Here is a 23,438-nt window from a genome sequence, read left to right on the forward strand (position 1 = left end):
TTATTTTCTGTCAGGTATTCACACGGTCATACCCTCCTGATGGCTGAAGCTAAGAAGCTGTCTTTTCTTGAACGTGGTCGGATCGTCGAGCTGCATAAGCAAGGCCTCTCACAGCGTGCCATTGCTGCTGAGGTTGGACACAGTAAGACAGTCATTCTACATTTTTTGAAAGGTCCTGAGCATTATGGAACAAAAGAGTCAAGAGGTAGACCCAAAAAAATTACACTTGCTACGATTGGCTGTCTGTCAAGACACGGGCGGTCCTCGACCCAGATTAAGGCCCTCACTGGGGCCGAATGCAGCGCAATAACCATCAAACTGTATCTGTGGGACAAGGGTTACACACAAAAAAAAAAAAAAAAAAAAAGAATTCAAAGACCTCGTCTCCTTCAACGCCACAAAACTGCCGTTTAGACTTTGTCAGGGAGCATCAAACATGGGACATTAAAAGGTGGAAAAAGTTTTATTCTGTGATGAGAAAAATGTAACTTTGACGGTCCAGATGGCTTCATCGTTACTGACATGATGAGGAGATCCCACCTGAGATGTTTTCTACCCGGCACAGTGGAGGGGGGTCCATCATGATCTGGGGCGTTTTCATTCAGTGAACACAACAGGACAACGCTGCAGGTCACAATGCTGGCTTGATGAAGGACTTCTTCAGGGAGAATAACATCACTCTTTGGACCATACCACATGTTCCCCTGATTTAAATCCAACAGAGAACATTTGGGGATGGATGGCGAGGGAAGTTTATGAAAATGGCCGTCAGTTCCAGACAGTTGATGCCCTTCATGAAGCCGTTTTCACCACTTGGAGCAATGTTCCCAAAAGCTTCCTGGAAACACTCACATCAAGCATGCCCAAACCAATTTTTGAAGTGATGAACAAGAACGGTGGAGCTACTCATTACTGAGTCCTACTGAGAAAAACCTTTCTTATGGTTTGGAAAGTTTTTTGTAATTTTTTGAGTGATGATCTTAAACTTTTGATCAGCTGATAAACAGCCTATTTAAGTTTACTTGTTGTTTTCAATTAGTTGCTTTTTCAAAGTGCTTTTTATCACACTCTCCCTTCTTGCTTTTGCATATTGTAGCTCTACGTAAAACCTCATTAAGGTCCAAATGTGCAAAAGGAAAATTCTAGCAATTTTTCAGCTGGTCTTAACATTTTGATCAGGTCTGTATATCAAAGCCATTTCATCTAAATCATATCTTAAATTCTAAAACATGTTAATGTTTATCAAGATTGTTCAAATGTACTGGTCTACAAAAACAAACAAAAAAAAGAAATGGAAAAAAGCAGAGAAAAAAGTTAAAATAAATAAATAGATAAATAAATAAAGCACATTATATTTTTTGATTACCAAATTACAGTTATTTACTTTCATTCCTGATCAGAAAAAAATGCCTTTTAGTGGTTGTTTGTTATTCTTGTTTCATTTCTGACTTTCCAGAAGATTCCAGTGTGACAGCTTGAATTTGGGAATAAAAACATGAATTCAGTTTGAAATCTCTGTCTCCTGTTCAAAATGGTGAAGCTCTAAGAACAGAAAGAGTTTGGATTAAAGCTCTTCATGATGCTGGGTGGTTTTCTGCTTTTTATGACAGCTGGTCTAATCGATCTGATAGCACTGTATATGAGCTACAGACACACAGAAAGAATATGACTGTATGTGCATTCATGTCTTCATATGTGTGTGGTTGTTGTACCAAGGTGTGAATGAAGGACCATCAGATCAAGACCCAGCCCAATCCCCAGACCTGAACCCCACTGGAAACCTCTGGGATGTGATCAGGAGGAAGATGGACGCTCACAAGCCGTCAAAGATCAGAACTGAAAGAATGAATTATGAAATCAGAGAACATGTGAACTATTAAGTGGTCTCTTACTTATTTCCAGAGCTATATATGTGTAACCAGTAGCCTTTTGGTCCCCTATGGGCTTCCATAGGCTCTGTTATCATGCAGCCTGTGATGGTGCCTTCCTTCTTCTTAATTAGGCACAGGTGTTTCCCAATATAAGCAGACCTGTGCTAATACACAGCAGGCTGCAGATCTTGGTTGGGACTCGTTCTGGCTTTGTGAGTGGTTTTGCTGGGCGTTTGGATCCAGCTAGGTAATAAGCGCGTGCACGCATATAAGGCGGAGCCTGCTGCATCTGACCAATCGTGAACATGGAGCAGTCTGGAGCGTCAGAGCAGGCCGAAGAGAGAAGGACTGCATACTTCACACAGGAGGAGCAGGAGTATGGCAAGCCCTTTTAACATTTAATGGCTGCATTAGACTCTCTGGAATTAACATTATAGATATCAACAAAATAATTTTGACTAGTCAAAAATACATTTGGAGATATCTATAATTCAGTTTTGACTAGTCATAGAGACATTTAGAGATATCTGTAACTCAGTTCCCACCATTCAAAACTGAGTTACAGATATCTGCAATGACTCCTGGAAAGCTGCCCTTCGCCTCGTCACGCATCCTAAATGTCACTTGCAGATATCTCTAATTCAGTTTTGACTATCCAGAATTACAGTTTAAGATATCTTAAATGTGATTTTGACTGTCAGAAATGTGTTCATGGCGCTGGACATGCAAGGCTTCCCATTGGATACTGACCCAAATAAACTGGAGGAGAGGAGAGAAAAAAACATTTTAACAGTTTTCTTAGCAGAAGAAATGGCGATTGTGGTCATCACCAAGGTATTTAGAAAATGCCATGAAATAGAACAAATTTATAATCAGGGACTTTGTGGGGAACAAGAGCTACGTTCACTAGAGGGTTGTGCAAGAAATCTACGACTTTTGTCATCATTACAGATATCTGCAACATCAATTTGCCAAGTCAAAACTCTGTTTCAAGATATCTGTAATTACATTTTGACTAGTCAAAATAAAAGTTTAAGATATCTCGAATTTGAGATATCTCTAACCACAATTAATTTAAAGATATCTGTAACTTGATTATAGATATCTGCAACTAAATTATGGCTATCCATAAATCTAGTTGCAGATATCTACAATTTCATTCTGACTAAGCGTAATTCCAGTTCAAGATATGTATAAGCATTTTGACTAGTCAAAATGTAATTAAAGATATCTATAAATGCTATCATAGATATCTTTAACGGAAGGGGGTTGAAGATATCTTGTTGAAGATATCTGTTCTACAAAGCAGTAATCCTGCTTCGTAGAACAGGGCCCGGATCTCCGTCATCCAGATCTGCTCTACTACGAAGCTCGTTATCAACTTGATAAGTGAATGCGGCTGGGATCTGTGCACGCACACATTAAATGGGCGTGGTTAGCAGCCCCCGAGCATTTTCAATGGACAATGGAGAAGAGAGCAGCCTACTTTACGGCGGAGGAGCAGCAAATAATCCTGCAAAAATACGAAGAGTACCGCAGTATTATCCAGGCCAGGAGCAACACGACTGTGGCTGCAAGAAGCCGGAGGGATTGGTTGCAAAAATTCGCCAACTCTGTGAACGCGTAAATTTCCAAAATGCTGATGCATAGACCTGTCTCATCATGTGACGACACGGCCAGTTAGGTCCTTATTCATTCATGTTGTCAGTCAGTGTGAGTGTGATCAGCATCATATCTCATAATTAGAAAGAGTCCACTTTCCTACAAATCCCAAGGAAAACGCTCATTATAGGCAGTTTGTATTGCAGATGCAATAGCAGTGGGGGAAAAAGGACGTGGGAGCAAATTAAAAAAATAAATATAAAAACATCCTTCAAAGTGCTCAGTATGAAAGATTCCATTTGCACACATTTCTACTTTTCCCTGACAATGTCTCAGCTATGATGATCAGTAAGACATTGTTTGTTCACAGCCCATAAGAAAAAATGTTGGGCCAAAAGATAGGGGACAGTCCCACGCTGGAGGACTTCACTCTGACTGAGCAAATTGGTGACTGTGCGGTCTTTTATTCCCGCCCGAGAGAACCGATTGGTCAGTGGGCGGTCTGTCACACCCCGTGAGCTCTTATCCTGGAACTTAACCTGCTCTGGACCAGGTTTGGCGTTCAGCATCAGTTACCGGGGCAACGTGTCTGGATAATAAGAGATCCACATTCGTAGTGCGGAAAACCCAAAACCTATCCAGGAAGTTATCTCTCTAAGAGCTAATCCAGCTTTGTAGTACAGGCCCCCTGGTGTAGTTAGGTTCAGTATATGTTTGTTTTGCTCTATTGCTCCACTTGGTTCTTAAAGTTATAAGTTGGTCTGATTATTTTCTTTTCCTTTTGTATAAACCATCTTTTAACTCTGTTGTCCTTTTGTATGAGTACTGCAGATCGAGTGGTTTGTGGTCTGAGAGACTTGAGGCTGTCCGCAGGTGTAAGCTTCACCACCTGCACCTCACTTCCCCCATTAATTGCGTGTGAGTGGTTGTTAGCACTTTTTTTCATTTTCTCACTGAGCATATTTTTCTTTTTCCTTAGTTGCTGTGTTTGAGTGAATGCAGGGCTTTTGGGCACGTGCCAATGGTAAGTCCTCTGCACCCCCCTTCCCAGTCACAAGCGATCATATCGAAAGAAACTTAACCCTTAGTCTGCAATATTTGTCTTAATGATTGTGTTTGAATTTAATTAAGTTGCATTGTCATTTTACATTATTTCTATTTTTAAAAAGAGATTCAAATAAATATTTTTCTACAGCTTAAATTATTTATTGCTCATTTTTCACATTTCTTTTTTTTTTTTTTTTTTTTAAACAAAGCTAATTATTTGAACATCAGTGTTTGTCTCTGTCTCTGATTTTCTTGCTGCCAATTTGCTATTCCTCCAAACTATCTTTGGAATTTTACTTTTGGAATGGTTTAAAGACATTTGTTTTCTTTAGTTGAATGAAATAACTATTTAACCTCGTCCTCGGTTACATATGGTTGAATGTTGATTGAGTTTCATGTATGGATTCTCATAAAATCAAAGCTGCAGTACTGTTTACAAAAAGATGAGTCTCACTTTATCAGGGATATTTCTTCTTGTGCCATTTTTTTCTGTAGTTCTTTTCCTCACTTCCTGTCACTCTCCCCCAACAGTTGTTTTAACTAAAGGTCAAACTCAAATAAAAGGACTTTGTTCTCTAATACAAACAGACCCCATGAAACCATTGCAGTTCCCTTGATGTTGTCCGCCTTTCTCGATCTCTCTCTTAACTGTTGTAAAATTGGTTGGCAAAATGTGTCGGATTAATTTAAATCCTAAAGGCTATTAATATTGTCAAAAACTATAACTAAGGGAATTTTGTCTATCAATTTAGTTAGTTTCAGTTAGTTTTGTGAACACAAGATACAGTTTTAGTTTACTTATCGTTTTTGTTTTCTTTTCTAGTTTTTATTAGTTTGAGTTAACTGCAATGTATTTTAAATTTTAGTTTTTGTTTTTAGTTTTGTTTAAGTGAACTATTATAACCTTGGTCTCAAAAGATGTTTTCCTACTGAAATGTCAAATAATGTGTATAAATGAAGACATCAATATGTTCATATTTACAGCACAAATTTATTTCAAACTCTTTACACTTTTCACAAATATTCAATGACTTTCAATTTCACATATCATTTATAACTGTGAAAATAAAGAGAAACTGAATCTTCCAAAGCAGCTGAGGAGGTTTAACCTCAACAGTGGATTGTCACAGGAAGCTCTAAAGTCAGCTTCAGAGGAATCTAACATCACACTCAGAGCAGCTCAGTAGTGTCTTTCAATTTATGAACAATTATGTGTTGTCAGACTTAATTAACAATAAAATAGTTTTCTTCATTTTAAGCAGCTAAAAACTTTTTCTTTAAGGTGAAAAATCATATGTGAAGTCAGATTTTCTTAACACTTTAATCCTTTCTCACATTCCAAGCAGCTGAAGGGTTTCTCTTTTAAAAGCACAAACATATGTCTGTTCAGACTTTGCTTAACGTTGAATCTTTTCCCACATTCAGAGCAGCTGAAGGGTTTCTCTTTTGAATGAACAAGCATGTGTGTACTTGGATTTAAATTTTGGTTAAATCTTTTCCCTGATTCAGAGCAGTTGAAAGGTTTTTCTTGGGCGTGGATTCACCAAGTCTGCCTAAAGATCCTCTGTTTGTGAATCTTTTTCCACACTCAGAGCAGCTGAAAGGTTTCTCTTTGGAGTGCACATACAAGCGTCTCTTCAGAGTTGCTTTGTGGTTAAATCTTTTCCCACATTCAGAGCAGCTGAAAGGTTTTTTTTTGGTGTGAGCAAGCATGTGTGAAGTCAGATGTTTACGACCAAATCCTTTTCCACATTCAGAGCACTTGAATTTTTTTTTTCTTTCGTGTGAACAAGCATGTGTGAAGTCAGATTATATTTAAGACTGAATCCTTTTCCACACTCAGAGCACTTGAAAGGTTTTTCTTTGCTGTGAAGAATCATATGTGCAGTCAGGTGTTGTTTACGACTTAATCCTTTTCCACATTCACAGCACTTGAAAGGTTTTTCTTTGGTGTGAACAATCATATGTTTGGTCAGATAAACTCTACAACTAAATCCTTTTCCACATTCACAGCATTTAAAAGGTTTTTCTTTGGTGTGAACAAGCATGTGTGAAGTCAGATTATAGTTAAAACTGAATCCTTTTCCACATTCAGAGCACTTGAAAGGTTTTTCTTTGGTGTGAACAATCATATGTGAAGTCAGATGTCGTTTACGACGAAATCCTTTTTCACATTTACAGCACTTGAAAGGTTTTTCTTTGGTGTGAACAATCATATGTTTGGTCAGATAACCTCTACAACTAAATCCTTTTCCACATTCAGAGCACTTGAAAGGTTGTTCTTGGGCGTGGTTTAACATATGTATGCCTAAAGATCCTCTGTTTGTGAATCTTTGTCCACACTCAGAGCAGCTGAAAGGTTTCTCTTTGGAGTGCACATACAAGTGTCTCTTTAGAGTTACTTTGTGGTTAAATCTTTTCCCACATTCAGAGCAGCTGAAAGGTTTTTGTTTGGTGTGAACAAGCATGTGTGAAGTCAGATGTTGTTTAAGACCAAATTCTTTTCCACATTCAGAGCAGTTGAAAGTTTTCTCTCTGGTGTGAACAATCATATGTTTGGTTAGATAATCTTTAAGCCTAAATCCTTTTCCACATTGAGAGCACTTAAAAGGTTTTTCTTTGTGGACTGACATGTGTCTGCCTAAAGATTGTCTGTGAGCAAATCTTTTTCCACACTCAGAGCAGATGAAAAGTCTCTTCTCCTTCAGAGAAACCACATGATTGGTTTCTCCAGGCTCCTGGCCTGCAGTCTCTGTTCTATTGTTTTTGGCAGAGTTTAATCTTCTCAAATAGTCTCTGGTCTTCTTCCAGTCATCTTCCTCATCTTCAGTCCCTGATCCAGTATCTGAGGACGTGTCAGTCTGAACCTCATTCTCTGGTTGTAAATTTCTTTCTGGATCTGAGCTCCTTGCTGGTTCTGGTCTTCCACAGTCCTCTCCACCAGCTGCTGTTTCCATATGGTCAGTCAGTCTGTGATGAAGCAGTGAGGACTCAGGTTCCTCTTCATCATTTTCACTCTTCATATGGACTGAAGGAAACAGGACCTTGGTATCAGCCTCCTCCAGTCCTTGAAGCTGCTCTCTCCTCTGACCGATCCACACTTCCTCCTGTTCCTCTTTAATGAGTGGGGACTCATTCTCCTCCTGGTCTGGATAGGGGCTCCTCTCCTGCTGCTCAGGGGGAAGCTCCTCTTTCTTCACCATTAGTAGCTGAACATCTGCAGGACACAGTGAACAAATATTAATGAGATATTAGATCATCTTCCTGATGGAGAATCAGAAAGAAAAAAAACTCAGGGTCTTTATTTTCTGCTGCTGAACTGTGAGGACAATCTTATTCACTGGACTAGAACTACTAAAAAGGCCTCATTTTCAAAATAGCAGCCATCAAGTCCTTAAAATGACTATTACTCCTTGAAATACATCCCAGACCAAGAACACTGGTGCCCGATACATGTTTTATCCTAATAAGCATATTTACATGATAGATGAGTTATCACAAGTACAGTTATATGTTAAAGCAATTGGTTACAAGTAGGGATGTTTGGTTACACTTTTTTTCAGACCAATACCAGTTCTTTAAGCTAGCGTTTTTAGCTTTTTTATGTTCATCATTCTTCTTATTATTATTTTAAACCTGATGGACACGCACAAAAACAGAAGAGGACCCAAAGTCAAGTGAAACCAGGTTAGCATTGTTTCAATAAAAACTGAAAAGCAATGGGACAATTGGCTCAAAAGCCCATCTAAGTATAGAAAAAGCTCTTAGCCATATTTTTCTGCTTGTTTCAAGACTTATGTAGACATCTGGTGTTTGTTTAAATCGTTGCCTTTACACAAAGTTCTGAATACAGGCTGCCATGAAAGGCCACTGTCACAGAGTGCATCCAGACGGACCAGGTTATAGCAAAAAATATTTCTTTTATTTTTCAAACAGGATTCAACAGACAAGAACACTATGAGGAAGAGCTCCTCACGGAGACATCTCCCAACTCTCCTCCCCAGTCCTAGGCTCTGGAGAGGCCTCCCCACTCTCTGCCACACTACCCCTTTAAACACTTTCCTCCCAGGTGCCACTGATTACCACGCACTCACAAACACACACTCACACACTGGTAACCAATTCCCCCCATTTACTTTTATGATCTCTGAAGGTCTAAATGGAAGTGTTGTGATTTTTAAACAATAAAGAAAAGCAGTTGAAGTGAAGTCTTTCTAAGAGATGGTTTTCATTCAAATTAAACACATATGGAATCGTGGCCCCTGTATCATGATACAGATCGTATCATGAGGATGTGGGAAATACCCAGCCCTAGTCGATGCTCTGCAGGACACAGGAAAGCAGGTGATTGTTTCTGGTCCCCTCCTCTCTCTGTGTTTTGATGATATTAAATTCAGTCATCTCTGTCAACTCCACATATGGCAGAAAAGCTGTTGTATGCACTGAAGTATCCCCTTTGCAGACAACTTTGCTGCATTTCTAAACAGACCTACACTTTTCAGAACAGATGGTCAGCCACCTGTCCTTCACTGAAACCTGAACCATGAGTGGACTTACCATTAGGCAAACACAAGCAACCTGGGGCCCCAAGATTTCCAGGGGCCCCCAAACGTCTCAAGAAAAGCTGATTAAAAAAGATGGTTTTTTTTTTTTATTTGAAGTAATTACTATTGTTTTAGTCTTAAGTTGCACGCTCAAAAATAAATAAAATTGGTCGGTATATCACTATCATGATCGTTACCCCCCCCCCCCCCCCCCCCCCCTTCTCGCGCAATGGACTATTCCATGTTACTGTGCACGCGCAGGCTTGATTCAAACTTAGCGCGGTTCTGAGGGAGCGGGTAAGCAGTGAGAAAAATTAAGCAGAGTTATCCCAGTGGAGCGGAGAAGAGGAGGAGAAAACAAACAGTTTTTATCAAAACTGCCAAAGGTATCAACCCTTTTTCACGGTGACACCGAGTGGGGATTCACAGCTACAGCTACACGCTGCTGTCAGTAGCAGCCATGCTGTCAGTGTCAGCCGTGGAGGAAATGTGGCGAGTGAAGCAAGGGATTCTTTTCATGAAGATGTGAGTATTTAATGGGTTGAGATGGTAAACAATATTTAATATTGATTGTTATCTTCAATCACAGTTAAAGTACTGAGATAGTTCTTAGATATTTATCCCTCCCATTTCACAATTTTAAGTTGATTCAAAATATTTGTCGAGTGAAAAATATTATTCACTGGACATGGGGAAATATATGAAAATGTTTGTGCAACCAGAAACTTAGGCTGTCAGATAGTTTTAATAACACTTGGGTCACCCTTCATTAAAGAAGGAAGACAGAGAAGGAAAAAGGAGACAAAGACATAACAGAGAAAGAAGGGAGACAGGGAAGGAAAAAGGAGAGAAAAACATTGCAGAGAAAGAAGGGAGAAAAAAGGAAAAAGGAGACAAAGACATCACAGAGAAAGAAGGGAGACAGAGAAAAAGGAGACAAAACATTGCAGAGAAAGAAGGGAGAAAAAAAGGAAAAAGGAGACAAAAACATTGCAGAGAAAGAAGGGGACAGAGTAGGAAAAAGGAGACAAAAACATCACAGAGAAAGAAGGGAGACAGGGAAGAAAAAGGAGACAAAAAAATCACAGAGAAAGAAGGGAGAAAAAAAGGAAAAAGGAGAGAAAGACATCACAGAGAAAGAAGGGAGACAGAGAAAAAGGAGACAAAACATTGCAGAGAAAGAAGGGAGAAAAAAAAGGAAAAAGGAGACAAAAACATCACAGAGAAAGAAGGAGCCAGAGAAGGAAAAAGGACACAAAAACTTAGGGAGGAGGACAGAAAGACAAAAGGTAAATTTGATGAGATTATACTGATAAAATGTTTTTTTCTCATAAATGACCCTGGTTTTCCTTTGTGGTGTCTTTTTTTCAGAAATGCAACATACAACTTCATCCATGCTGAACCTGCTGCTGCTGCTGCCACACGAAAGATGTGTTGAGATGAGAATACAAATTTTGTCAGCGCAATACAAGGATGTCAAGGGGCCCTATGACTGGATTTGCCCAGGGCCCCCATATGACTAGATACGCCCCTGACCTGAACCCAATGATTGGTGTTGTTAGCCCGCAAAATCACAAATAAAGCCTCTGCCCTGCACATTCTGGAAAGACACGTGACAGGTGTTGAATTTTTGTGTGAATCTAAACACAGCCAAGGGAAGTAAGTGGATAAGAGCAGAGGGGAAAAGCTGGCAGGACATTAGGATACTGCCTGTCCCTAGTAACAGGACGTAAAGGGAACGTTAGCTTTTGGTTGTCTAAAGGTTAGCTAGAACCAAACCAAGCTCTAATGTTCAGAGAACGTTCCCCCTTGGTTACACTGAAACCCTACAGAGCCTAACGTTTACGTGACAATAACAACCTGGGAGTGCTATAGAAGACTAGATGGGAAATTCCAGACATTAAAAGTGCTATAGGCCTAAAGTGTGACTGAAGAAACTGGAGAAAGGACAAACATTTTCTTTGTGCATCATTATCTGTGTGAAAATGATAATTTACACATTGCCACATGAATGCTGTCAGAGTTTGGACCAATGTTTGCTGCTTTTTGTTTTTAATTTTATTTGTTGTCATTTGTAATATGTAATATGAACAATTGAGCCATGAAAATTAACACTGTAAGATTAAGCTGACAAAAACACCACACAAGGTTTTAAGGAAAGTTTACATGTAATGTTATTTATTCATTTTAATTGTACATTCAACAGAACCACGCATCTTCATAGTGGGCCACAGCAACATTCGCCGTGGGGAAAGGAGAGCAAGGGAGACCACTGAGACCAACCTTGGTCTGGATGCCCATGTCCTATGGTTTGGCTGGGGTGGCATGGTGTGGAGGAACTTTGTTCCTTTCTTTTTTCAGTGCCTTGGAGGAAGTGCTACTTTTTGCTAAAGGCACTACATGTTTTACAAATGACTGAAGAGATATGCTAACATTCAGACAAAGAGTTAAACTGAGAGTGGATGGAAAACAGGCCACACAGGAAAAGTCCTCCATGTTGTCAGTGGTTGGTGATGAGGTCTGACTCTGGGAGGAGCGTCTGTAAAAACACACAGAAATACAATAATCATAAAGTTGACTGTGAATAGCTCATGTGATGCTTCTGTTTTAAAGCTTATTGAAGATCTGCCCTGCTACTGCAAATGGTTCTGTAAACATCAGGGTCTAGTTGTTCAAAAGGTTTCATCTAATTATCCAGAAACTTTCATCTGAGCTGTCATGATCTGCTATACTTTAATGATGTTGGATAAATTCCATCTAATTCACACACAGACTTTAAAGATAAAGATTGAAGGAGAAAACTGCAAAGAAGTGATGACAAAAAGTAATACAAACAAATCTTCAATGTTTGATTTCTTTTAAATAGACAATCCTCTTGACCCACAAGAGAAAAACAACTTATGTTAATAATTATTGGCTTTGACTAAATCAGGCCCTGCTCTGTATTACATGAAAAACAGTTGAATACCACAGTAGATATAAGAAAAAAAAGCTATAAAAGTGAAAGTTGATCCTGTTCTCTGTATTCAGCAGATCCAAAGAAGAAGAAAGTCTCTAACATGATATATCTTCAGATTTTTGCTGCTACATAATTAATACCCAGTCCCCTGGTTTTTACTTCACTAAAGACTGCACAAACTTGATGTGCTAGCAAAAAACTGACCAGCAGATGGCAGCAGAAACTGTGACTTATTGCAAATATCAAATTTAACAATGTTTTCATTTAAACTTATCAAGCTTAGTTTTCTACATATTAATCTTATAATTGTTTTGTTTTCAACCAGACTTGAAAATAGCACACTGTTTAGTGTATATTAGTTTTATGACTTTAAAGGTTAAAGATGGAGGTTTATTATGTATTATTGAATAATGCAATATATCCCATAATTACAACATATGAAATTAAAATAGTAGTTGTGTAGTCATGATGTTTACATTACACCACAAATTGTACATGGTTCTTGGCATCAAACTGCAGCTCCTTACTTTCTCCAACATGTGTATGATTTGTTTTGCTGTTTGGTTGTTGTTGACTGTTCTTATTCTGACTTTGTTTCTGATGTGGCTATTTAAATAGAATTAGGAAACATGTATACCAAGTGAGCTTTCTCCTGCCTTTAACAACACAATACATGTAACAAGCTTTTCAGCACAGGTGGCCTATCTTAGTTGAAAGCCCACTCACCATGACAAGGCGCAGGCCATGAGCGGGGGCACAGGACAAGACGTACGTATGATCTGGAAACAGAGTTGGGACAGCTGTTTTCTTCAGGTGATGCTTCCCCTAAAGAAAGATGGAAAGCAATTATTTAATATAAAACTTTGTTTGCTGTAGTATCATACTCTGGATTTTTTTCTAATCATTGGCAAGCGCTCCTCAAATTAAACATGGTAGTTCAATTCAAGCGCAAACTTTTAAAGTGATGAGGCAGATTAAAATATTAGTAAACATCACTGTCCATTAACCAAGAAATGATATAACCTTTGAGTCCGTGGTGAATGCATGCTTTTCAAAATGAGCGCTGCAAAGACGAGATGATGGTGAAGGTCTCCAGTCTTTCCGTCTCATGTTTACCACCCTCTGCCTCAGCCTGGTTGTGTCATTGGCACCTAAAGGAAAACTGAAAAATGCAATTGGAGTCCTTCACGTTATTTGTTAAGGGATGTATACTATGCAAAGTAAATGTCATTTTTACAATTCATTTTCAATAACTGAGACTGTTAGGTTACATGACAGGTTTGAAACAAACATTTGGAAAACTAAATAAAATAACACTGGGTACTGCAGAAAAGGCATTTATAAGAAAATATCTTTAAGAAAACTCAGAGCATCCCAGATTAAAATCATTTGGTTTCAACTTCTTAATCAGATTAGTTATGGATGTCTGTTAAAATTAGATAATTTTGTTTACAAAAAATATAATTTAAAAATAACACTTGTTTACATTTTCATTATTGTTCATCAGTAAAGAATAAAGCAAGGAGATTTCATCTGTATGCAGCATGCAGCTGACTTGTCATTTCATTAAATTCTGTTTAACATGTCTAACATGTTCTATGACTCTGAAAAAACAGATTGTTTTAAATAATACTGGCATATACATTCACAGAAATGTTTGTTTTAAGCAATTTTGAACTCCAAAAATCAATCTTAAAATCAATCCTTTATTTCTGATAAGAAAAAGAATATCATACATATTATTTGTTGAATCTTTACACAATCCATGCAGACTATGCGGCCCATTTTTGTCTTTTAGCTCGAATAAGTCATATAAAAATGTGATTCAAACACCTTTCTCCAACACTCCCCCTAATTTTTAATGAAACTATTGACTCCAGCAGGGACTTTACATGAAGTTATATTCTTTATACCACCGAGAGTATAGGATCAAGTTCACAACAATGTTCATCTTGCATGTCGAGTGAGAAAAAAAATGCTTACACAGAGAAGATGGATACTGTCAAACTCTTATAACGTAATTCTTGAGAATAAAACAGGCCACATGACCCTTTTAACTTGTAATTGAGATCCTTACCCATCTTAAATCAAGAGGAAAGCTTGAATCCTTGGTATTAATAACTCCTATTTACTGCATTATATTAGCTTAACGGTTTTAGCTAGCCCGCCATCTTATGACTTAAACATAATATTAAAAAGACCAAATTTAATAACTTACCGAAAAAAACTGCAAAGATCCCTTAGATCCGTGTCGGTTAGAACAATTCACTGCAGAACAACTCATTTTTCTCCACAGTTAGAAGGTTTAAATCACGATGAAAGTCTAATCCCTCCTTACGGGCTCCTTACAACGTACTTGCTTTTCACAAAAGAACTACGCAAGAACGGCAGCTGTCAATCACCGTGAAAAGTGACGTAGAACCCCATTTTTTAACGTCTAATAACTACTGAAAAATAAATTTTTCATACAAAAGTGAACTTGAACACAATGAAGCACAATAAAACCTTTATATCGCCACGGCATGTGGATGTGAGAAAAATCTCAGCGAGGTGTATTATTAAGTTTGAGCACATCCCATCTGGAATGACTGGTGGGGCGGGGTTTATGACCTATACTGCAGCCAGTCACCAGGGGGAGCAGTTTTTGTGGAGACCTCACTCTAAGCCGAGCGAGATGGCATCAGTTTTTTTTACAGTCTATGCTGCGGACTGAGGGTGCATCTCAATGCGTTAACTTCGTGCTTCCTCCGTCCTATCTCCTCCGCGACACCGGAAGTACTTTCCCAGTCGCCATTTTGAAGACTGTCCCAAAGCGATAACTGGGCTTGGAGGAGAGAGGATGGCGGAGACTGATCGGAGGAGCTATGATCGAGGAGACACGAGAGCCGGCTTTGCGGAAGTCTTTTCACGGACAGACACGCCCCCATGTGGAATATCACTCTCTGATTGGACGCTGCAGCAGCTCGGACTCTACATGAAACTTCACAAACACAACAGAGTTTAATGAAAGAAAAGACGAGCTGAAAACAGGCACAGAGGATCGTTCAGAAACTGATCATAAATCTGGAAATAAAGTGTTCGCTGTGAGTTTAAAGCACAAAACACTGAACACAACCATCATCAAATCAATATAACAGAGGATTAATACATGAAACTGACTGATCAATAATGTCTTCCTGAGACACAATAAGGTGGGTTATATTAATAAGCTTCAGAGTTCATGATCAGATGGGCTCTAGATAAAGGTTAAATAGTTCATAAAAACAGAGAGCAGGTTTTCTTCATGGTAAAGTGTTTGTTAAACAGGTTTAAGGAACAGACAAATCTCTGTTACTGTTTCTGTTTGATCAGAGTTATTACAGAGCACATGTGCAGACACACAAACAGCTGTTAGAGCTGACTGACAGATGATCCAGAGGTGATCAGCTGATGCCGTCATCAATGAAACACATCGCTTCATGTGATGCACCCAAGGAGAGGATGTCCCATTGCTCTAAAAACGAATCTCCTCCATCCTCTCTCCTCTCTTCATTTCCTCGTGTCTCTCCATCATCTCTGGTGGGAGGGACTAAAAGGCAAGTGAACGACGCAAGTAGAGGAAGGAAGGATGGAACTTTGGAGCCACTACCTTAGTAGTGGCTGCAGACAGTGGCGCGGCTGAGTCAGAGCCGAAACATCTTATTAGTTGGGTCATTTTGGAGCGAAACATGACCGCGGTGAGCGAAGGTCCGTTTCTCAATGGATTTGTCATATAGGGCTAAAAAACAAATTGAGCCGGGGTGTATTTTTTAAAATGGCGGGGAACATTTTTTAGAGGCCAAAATCCAAAATGGCTGTCATGGAAATGATCTATATAAAAGCTTGACCTACAATGATGGACAAAACATGTTTTCAGACCTTAATCTTGTTGAGAAATACATATTTCAGGGTTACAGAATGATTTGACCTTATTTTAACCTTCAAATTCAAGATGGCTGCCACTTTTGGTGTTTTTTTTAGGGTTTTTGGGGGGAGTTTTTGCCTTTTGGGGCATATTTTTTCAGTATTGTTACAGAGTCTCTTTAGGGTTATAATGGAAGCTCTGCTCATGATGAGTTGAATAATATGCAGTTAAAGTTCACAGAAATAACATCTGAAGTCAATAAAGTAGATGTTAATGTGTAAACAACCCTTGTTGATTGACCATTTCCCATTAAAAAGGACTATGCAGAAATGACTTTTCAGGTCTATATCACTATTTTTTTGGCTATATCAAATTCTTTTGCAGTGTCAGACCAATGGAAATGAATAGATTCCTTTATTTCGCTCCCATTTAAATGAATGGAGATTTATCATCACCATGGAAACCACTGGAACAAAGCTATATGTGTGATGTCACAAGGAAACTGCAGGCCGTTTTCGAATTCGCCTACCACATACGGTGTATGAAAGTAGCATGTAGTAGGCACTGCATACTGTCTACTACACTTGAATGTAGTTTGTACTTTGTTCTGTTAGGTTTATTTTGTAGCGAAGCGGAAATAGGATTTTTCTTTTTCATCAATTTATTTTCCAAACTCAATTTTGATTGTACAAAACAAACCATGAGTAGCCGACATGTTGACATTTCAGTTATTAATCTGCAAAAATATTGCCAGAAGCAGCATTTTGTATAAAACAGTCAGCTGTGGAGAATACTCATTATTTCGAAATGTAGAGGTGAAATACAGAATGTAACGGTTAAAATGTCATACTAGACTTGGCAGTGGTTTACACTAATAATGTTGCGGTCCGGCCGTTACAAACCGTTAATGGAAAAACAACAACAGACCTTTTTACAGGTTATTACACATTAAAACCTGCTTGGAGTTTCCTTCAGCTGGCATAGCTCTTAAGGTTCACTGAGGTGCTCAAGCTCCCTTACCACGACAAGGTGCAAATGACTGAATGTTGAGATGCTGAGATCTATATAACTTTTGCTTGAAGAAATAATGATTTCACAAGGTAAAAGGAATGTCCCTTTATCCAATCATCATAGTTTATTTTCATGTAAACAAGCAGGAGAACACTGCAGCCGTTTTCGAATTTGCCTTCGATACTAGCAGTGCAGTTTTCCAAAATGTAGCATGTAGTATACAGTATGCAAACAAAAGCAAAGTTGCAGCATGCAAAAAAATACCCAGATGACGAACTGATTCAGAAAACAATTCACAGTACACATTGGACCAGTCTGCTTCGCCTACCGTTGCCCACAATGCAAAGCACCTGAATTGAAAATGACTGAGAGCAAAGCTTTAACAATCAGAGCAGCAAAATATACGAATATATAAGAGCCTCTACTTGTTATTTTTACGTTTTCAACACAATAGTGTGTAATAACTTGTAAAAACTTTTTAAACTTAAGTTGTGTATATATTTTTATTCTACTCTGTACAAAGTTCTTTATCTAATATTGTAATTATCATTATTTTTCTCTACTACTTAAGCTCTATTTTTTTATTTTACTTTTTGCAATATTTTGTGTTTCTCTTAGGGTCTTTCTGTTCACAACATTTGTACTGAGAGAGTGCAGTTTAAACTGGAGTCAAATTCCTTGTATCCTTGAAAATACTTGGTGAATAAAGGCGATTCTGATTCTGATTCTGAAAAGGTCTGTTGTTGTTTTTCTGTTAACAGTTTGTAACGGCCGGACTGTGGCATTATTAGTGTAAACCACTGCCAAGTATAGTATGACATTTTACTGTTACATTCTGCATTTCACCTCTATATTTCCACCATCTTAAATTTTCCTGCTTCACCTCATTCTTAATACTGAATTGTGTGTGTGATATTATCCTTCATGTGTTTTTTTCTTTTAAGTGGCCCTAATAGGCCATCGTACGCCATCACGAAATAAATAATTCCTCTCCGAAATAATAGGTATTCTCCACCACTGACTGTTTCATATAAAATGCTGCTTCTGGCAATATTTTTGCAGATTAATAACAGAAATGTCAACATGTCGGCTACTCATGGTTTGTTTTGTACAATCAAAATTAAGTTTGGAAAATAAATCCTATTTACGCTTCGCTACTTTCTAGACTACTTTCATACACCGTATGTGGTAGGCGAATTCGAAAACGGCCTGCAGTTTTCTTGTGACATCACACATATAGCTTTGTTCCAGTGGTTTCCATGGTGATGATAAATCTCCATTCATTTAAATGGGAGCGAAATAAAGGAATCTATTCATTTCCATTGGTCTGACACTGCAAAAGAATTTAATAAAGCCAAAAAAATTGTGATATATACCTGAAAAGTCATTTCTGCATAGTCCTTTTTAATAGGAAATGGTCAATCAACAATGGTTGTTTACACATTAACATCTACTTTATTGACTTCAGATGTTATTTCTGTGAACTTTAACTGCATATTATTCAACTCATCATGAGCAGAGCTTCCATTATAACCCTAAAGAGACTCTGTAACAATACTGAAAAAATATGCCCCAAAAGGCAAAAACTCCCCCCAAAAACCCTAAAAAGACACCAAAAGTGGCAGCCATCTTGAATTTGAAGGTTAAAATAAGGTCAAATCATTCTGTAACCCTGAAATATGTATTTCTCAACAAGAATAAGGTCTGGAAACATGTATTGTCCATTATTGTAGGTCGAGCTTTTATATAGATCATTTCCATGACAGCCATTTTGGATTTTGGCCTCTAAAAAATGTTCCCCCCCATTTTAAAAAATATACCCCGGCTAAATTTGTTTTTCAGCCCTCCTAGATGACAAATCCATTGAGAACTGGACCCTCGTTCACCGCGGTCACGTTTCGCTCCAAAATGACCCAACTATCTTAGCATGGCCGTAACCAGCTATGAGGTCACCGAGGTCTGGACCTTGGTAAAAATTTCCGAGAAAAAAATAAAACGAGCCCCAATTGGCGCATCAAAGGTATAAACACAGGGGAGCTTTTATTTTGAAACCGCGGCATGCAGGAAGTTTTCTGATGAAGCCTGTACTCGCAGTGACTTTGAACGCGCTTGACAGGAAGCAGAGAACGACACCGTGAGGTGAGTGACAGATTCTTTATTATTTTACCAACAAGCAGCTCGCTGTAAATGAAGCCAGACCTTCGGGTGTTTTTGACCAACACGATCTGACAGTGTGTTGTAAACCTTCATGCAGACAGGTCCGTTATTTTCGGTCTGTGCTGATACAGCAGTATATCACTCTTTAGAAAGAGGAGGAGGAAGCAAGGTCCGAGGTCCAAACCCGCGGAATATTTCAGCAGGATTTAATTCATTTTATTTTATCCCATGGTCTGTGTGATTACTGATTCAGACTGTGTTTAAACCTACTTTAAACAGGTAAAAGACGTTACGGTTAGATAGCCCGTTGCCAGTTCCCCCCGATGCCAGTTTAAAGTGCTGTTTTGTAAAACAGATTGTTTTGTTTGCAAAACATGTCAAAAAGGTGAGAGAATCTACTTAGAGTTTCTGGCTTTAAAACAACCAATAATGCTCTAAATAAAAGAATTAGTGGATGTCATTGACTGGTCTGTACCAATATAACACCAAACTTTACATTTGATATTTTTTTTCTAAAAAATGTATAGTTTATTGATATATATACTTTCATGGGTTAAATTTGCATCGATTACATTTACAGATCATATCACAGCAAAGTAATGTGGGCCTTAACTATTTTTTTAAGTATGTGGATCTATGCAGATAGATAGATAGATAGATAGATAGATAGATAGATAGATAGATAGATAGATAGATAGATAGATAGATAGATAGATAGATAGATAGATAGATAGATAGATAGATGGATAGATAGATAGATAGATAGATAGAGATGTAAGTTGGAAAAAAAAAATTGAATCCTTTCTAAATGATCCTAAAATGAAGCATAATCTATATCTGTTATTTTAGGTGGCATTTTTGTGTGAATTGTGCAAAAACTGATAAAAAGGGATTTTTTTCCCCTCTCATCTCAATGTCTCAATGAGAATATGTTTCCAAAGTCTTACCAACAGAAAATCTCTCTCTTCCTCATTTGCTCAAATGTCCATTACTGTTACGCTAACAACCCAAAGTAAACCTCCATCAGTTCACACTGTATGATTATATGCAGTCTAATATAAAGGAACTTTTAGCTACTACTGATCAAAACTGATTTTATAACTGAAGTTTGTGTGCGTGGGTTAGAGTGTGGGTGTGAGTTGGGAGGTCAAGGTCTGGACCTCATCAATTTTGAAACCCTGGTTACGGCAGGGGCGAAAATCCCGTTTCATTGTTGGGGGGGACAATAAACAGTAAAATTTCAGAGACTGATTCTTAGGGGGGGACATAAAAATAAATGCTGTAATTTTTGCTGTGTTGATTTATATTGTGATATTAAACAGTGACTAGTCCCAACTATGGATAATCAGCCGAGATTTAATTTTCCTTTAGTTCATGAAAAAATGTTTTGGCATGAATGTGGAAGCAACATGTCCACAACACTATGAACTCAATAATTAGTATTTTATATACAAATTAATGAAAAAAGTGTTGATTTTAATTGGAGGACAATAAGGGGTTAAAATTAACAGTCAGAATGGAATTAGAAACTGGATCTATTCAAGATCTAAGTCAAAGTCATAACTACTTTATTTTTAAATCAATAAATCTAGAATAGAACATAAGACTTTAATAAATAATGGCTTCATCTATGAATTCATAAATCTCACTAGAGATGCCTCTGTCTCACTAGAGGCATCTTAAATAGTTTTAATCTTTGTGTCATAAATGAGAGGACGAGGATGTCAGCATGTCACCTGTCTGTCTTATCTGTCACAGCCTTCTTTGCATCATAGAGCAGAGACTTTTTGCCAGCCAGCAGCAAACGGTGTGATAATTAACTTATAAATAGTTCAGTGTTTTAATGCACTTAATCACGATCCTTGGCGCTCTGTAGTCTGTGTCTGTGTGTGCGCACCACATCGGATGGAAAGCTTAATCAGCGTCTTTTTTTTTTTTAAAGCATACTGTCAGACTTCGGAAAAGGGAGTTTACATTTGCTTTTAATTTTCTCTGTGTGTCTGTTTAACAAGTGAAGTTATGATTGATAAGTCTTTCAGTGAAAGATACTTACTTGACCGCGACCCTCCGCTCTGTCTGTATGCCTTTATTTATGTGCGCGTGTGTGCGCGGCTGCAGCATCCGTGCCGGGAGAAATAGATTGGATCAAACCACTGCGAGGATCGCGTGGGGAGGGGTGTGTGTGTTTTCTTTCAATAGTTAAACTCGTCAATTATTGTGTTTTAAGTAGCATGACTTGTATTACACCATTGAAAAAAAAACGTTACTATTAGAAAATTAATTACAACTGGATTTTTTAGGGGGGACAACTTTATGGAAGGGGGGGACATGACCCCTGCGTCCCCCCCGGGATTTGCGCCTATGGGTTACGGCCCTGTATCTTAGTATGTAATCTCGACGCAAATTCACGTTTGGTTTGGTGTGGGCGTACCAGTAGAGCAATCGCCACTGCCACAAACAAACTCGTTGTTTGAGCCCGATGAGGCCTGCCGCAGAGCCACAGAAGCTGCGCTTTTCAACTATAACGGCTGTGCGCGCTCCCGTGGACCGGAAATCAGTTTCTGGCTAAAATCAACTTTTGGTACAACACCTGCTAGCTCGATAGCCGAGTGCAGAACGGATGAGTTTAGCCAAGATTCCGAGAACAAAATAATACAGCTGTCCTTAACGATGGGGCCTCAGTTCATCCATTTTGTTGGCGATGGATCGAGCATTCGAGAGAAAAATGCTTGGAAGCGGTCGTTTGTGTGGTTGCTTCCGTAACCGCGTAAGCACTCCGGCCCTGCAGCCCCGCTTCCGTTGTCTCTCTCGACGGCATTGTGATCCACGAAGACCCGAGAGTTCTTGCTTTGTCCGTCAGGATGTTATGCGAGTCAATAAAATCAGCAGTAACGCTCTGTTTGACCTCCTGTCCAACCCGAAGCAGTTCGTGTCTCATATCTGGTTTTAAGATCGTCTCTAAGTCTGTTTTAAACGACCTGGCTGGGAGAGCAGTTAGCCGCAGCTACTGTGAGCGCCGCGACAATTTATCCTAATACAGTCAGTGTTTCTCACACAGAAAACTTACATCAACCTTCTTTTTCCACACAGATAATCCACAGTAGATTACACATTTCCAGAGGAACTCATACTGATTTTCACATGAATTAAAACCCGCTCAGAGCTTCCGTCTATCAACCTTAGCTACTGGCTCGATTCCCTGAAACATTATCATACACATGTTCAGAAACTAACCTGCTCTGTGCAGCTTTATCTCAGGGATTAAAATTATTTCCAGTAGTTCTCTTTGTCGCTGGAGCTCCTCTTCGTATCTAGATACTGTTCTTCTTTCTTCCATGTCTCTGATGACCGCAGCGAGCAGCCGCCGCTCGAACAAATCTTTAAGATCCTGAAATCTGGACATCTCCTCACATCCAAGAGTCAAAGAAGAAGAAACTATAACCTGGTGACTTCCACTGAGCTGATTTTCTCAGTTTCTGACGGGGAGTGTTACCGACACAGTTTAAAAAGGTGAGCTTCTTCTTCTTTTCAACTATAACGGCTGTGCGCGCTCCCGTGAACCGGAAATTGCGTCAGGTCATGGGGATTACGCACACTGCCCTCCCGTCTATCCACCTGGCCAACGTCCGCTCTCTGTCAAACAAGATGGATAAACTGCTGCTCCTTAACAGAAAAAAAACTCCGACTTTGGCAGACCCACCGCCGTGTGTTTCACTGAAACCTGGCTCAGTGAACACTTCCCTGACAGCGCTCTACATCTGCCCGGCTTCAGGCTCCTGCGCGCGGACCGCGTAACGGAGCTCTCTGGGGAGACGAGGGGAGGCCGGACATGCTTTTATATAAACGAAGGTTGGTGTACAGATGTCACAGTGTTGAAGAGGACATGTAGCCTCCAGTTGGAATCTTTTTTTTTTTTACCTGTCGCCTGTTTTATTCACCGCGGGAGTTCTCCTCGTTTGTGCTGGTCAGTGTTTACATCCCACCTCAGGTGTGCGTAACAGAGGCGCAGCAGCCGGTCGCCGACCAGATCACAGACGTGGAGAGGAAGCATCCAGACTCCCTGCTCATCATTTTAGGGGAAATTTAACAGAGCAAACCTCAGCCATGAACTCCGAAAATACAGACAGCACGTCACGTGTCCCAATATATTCTCGACCATTGCCACACCACAATAAAGGACTCATATCACTCTGTGCAGCTTTCACATCCAGCACATGGACAGTCAACACCGGCGCCCCCCAGGGGTGTGTGCTCTCCCCACTGCTCCTCTCCCTCTACACTAATGACTGCACCTCAGGGGACCCCTCTGTGAAACTCCTGAAGTTTGCGGACGACACCACCATCATCGGTCTCATCCAGGATGG

The 23,438-nt window shown here is 39.2% G+C and overlaps 1 protein-coding gene across 3 annotated transcripts; it reads right to left on the reverse strand.

Moving 5' to 3' along the window:
- Window positions 1–6,101: 6,101 nt before the first annotated feature.
- On the reverse strand, window positions 6,102–22,634 carry LOC141789100 (uncharacterized). 3 transcript variants are annotated; one of them, XR_012598182.1, is made up of 4 exons: window positions 22,309–22,434; window positions 13,047–13,185; window positions 12,750–12,848; window positions 11,280–11,603 (listed from the first exon to the last, which is right to left on the reverse strand). XR_012598182.1 is itself a non-coding variant. In XM_074668410.1 (2 exons), exons 1-2 carry the CDS (start codon window positions 22,475–22,477, stop codon window positions 6,242–6,244), a joined length of 1,665 nt encoding a protein of 554 aa, XP_074524511.1. In that variant the 5' UTR covers window positions 22,478–22,634; the 3' UTR covers window positions 6,102–6,241. The 3 variants fall into 3 exon arrangements, 1 of the variants encoding a protein (XP_074524511.1); XR_012598183.1 differs by lacking the exon at window positions 22,309–22,434 and adding an exon at window positions 21,128–21,186; XM_074668410.1 differs by lacking the exons at window positions 11,280–11,603; window positions 12,750–12,848; window positions 13,047–13,185 and adding an exon at window positions 6,102–7,737 and having other exon boundaries at window positions 22,309–22,634.
- Between the last annotated feature and the right edge of the window lie 804 nt (window positions 22,635–23,438).

Source organism: Halichoeres trimaculatus, unplaced genomic scaffold, assembly GCF_033239565.1.
Source record: "Halichoeres trimaculatus isolate MK-OKI-2021-1 unplaced genomic scaffold, fHalTri1.1 fHalTri1_scaffold_1, whole genome shotgun sequence".
Lineage (NCBI taxonomy): Eukaryota > Metazoa > Chordata > Actinopteri > Labriformes > Labridae > Halichoeres > Halichoeres trimaculatus.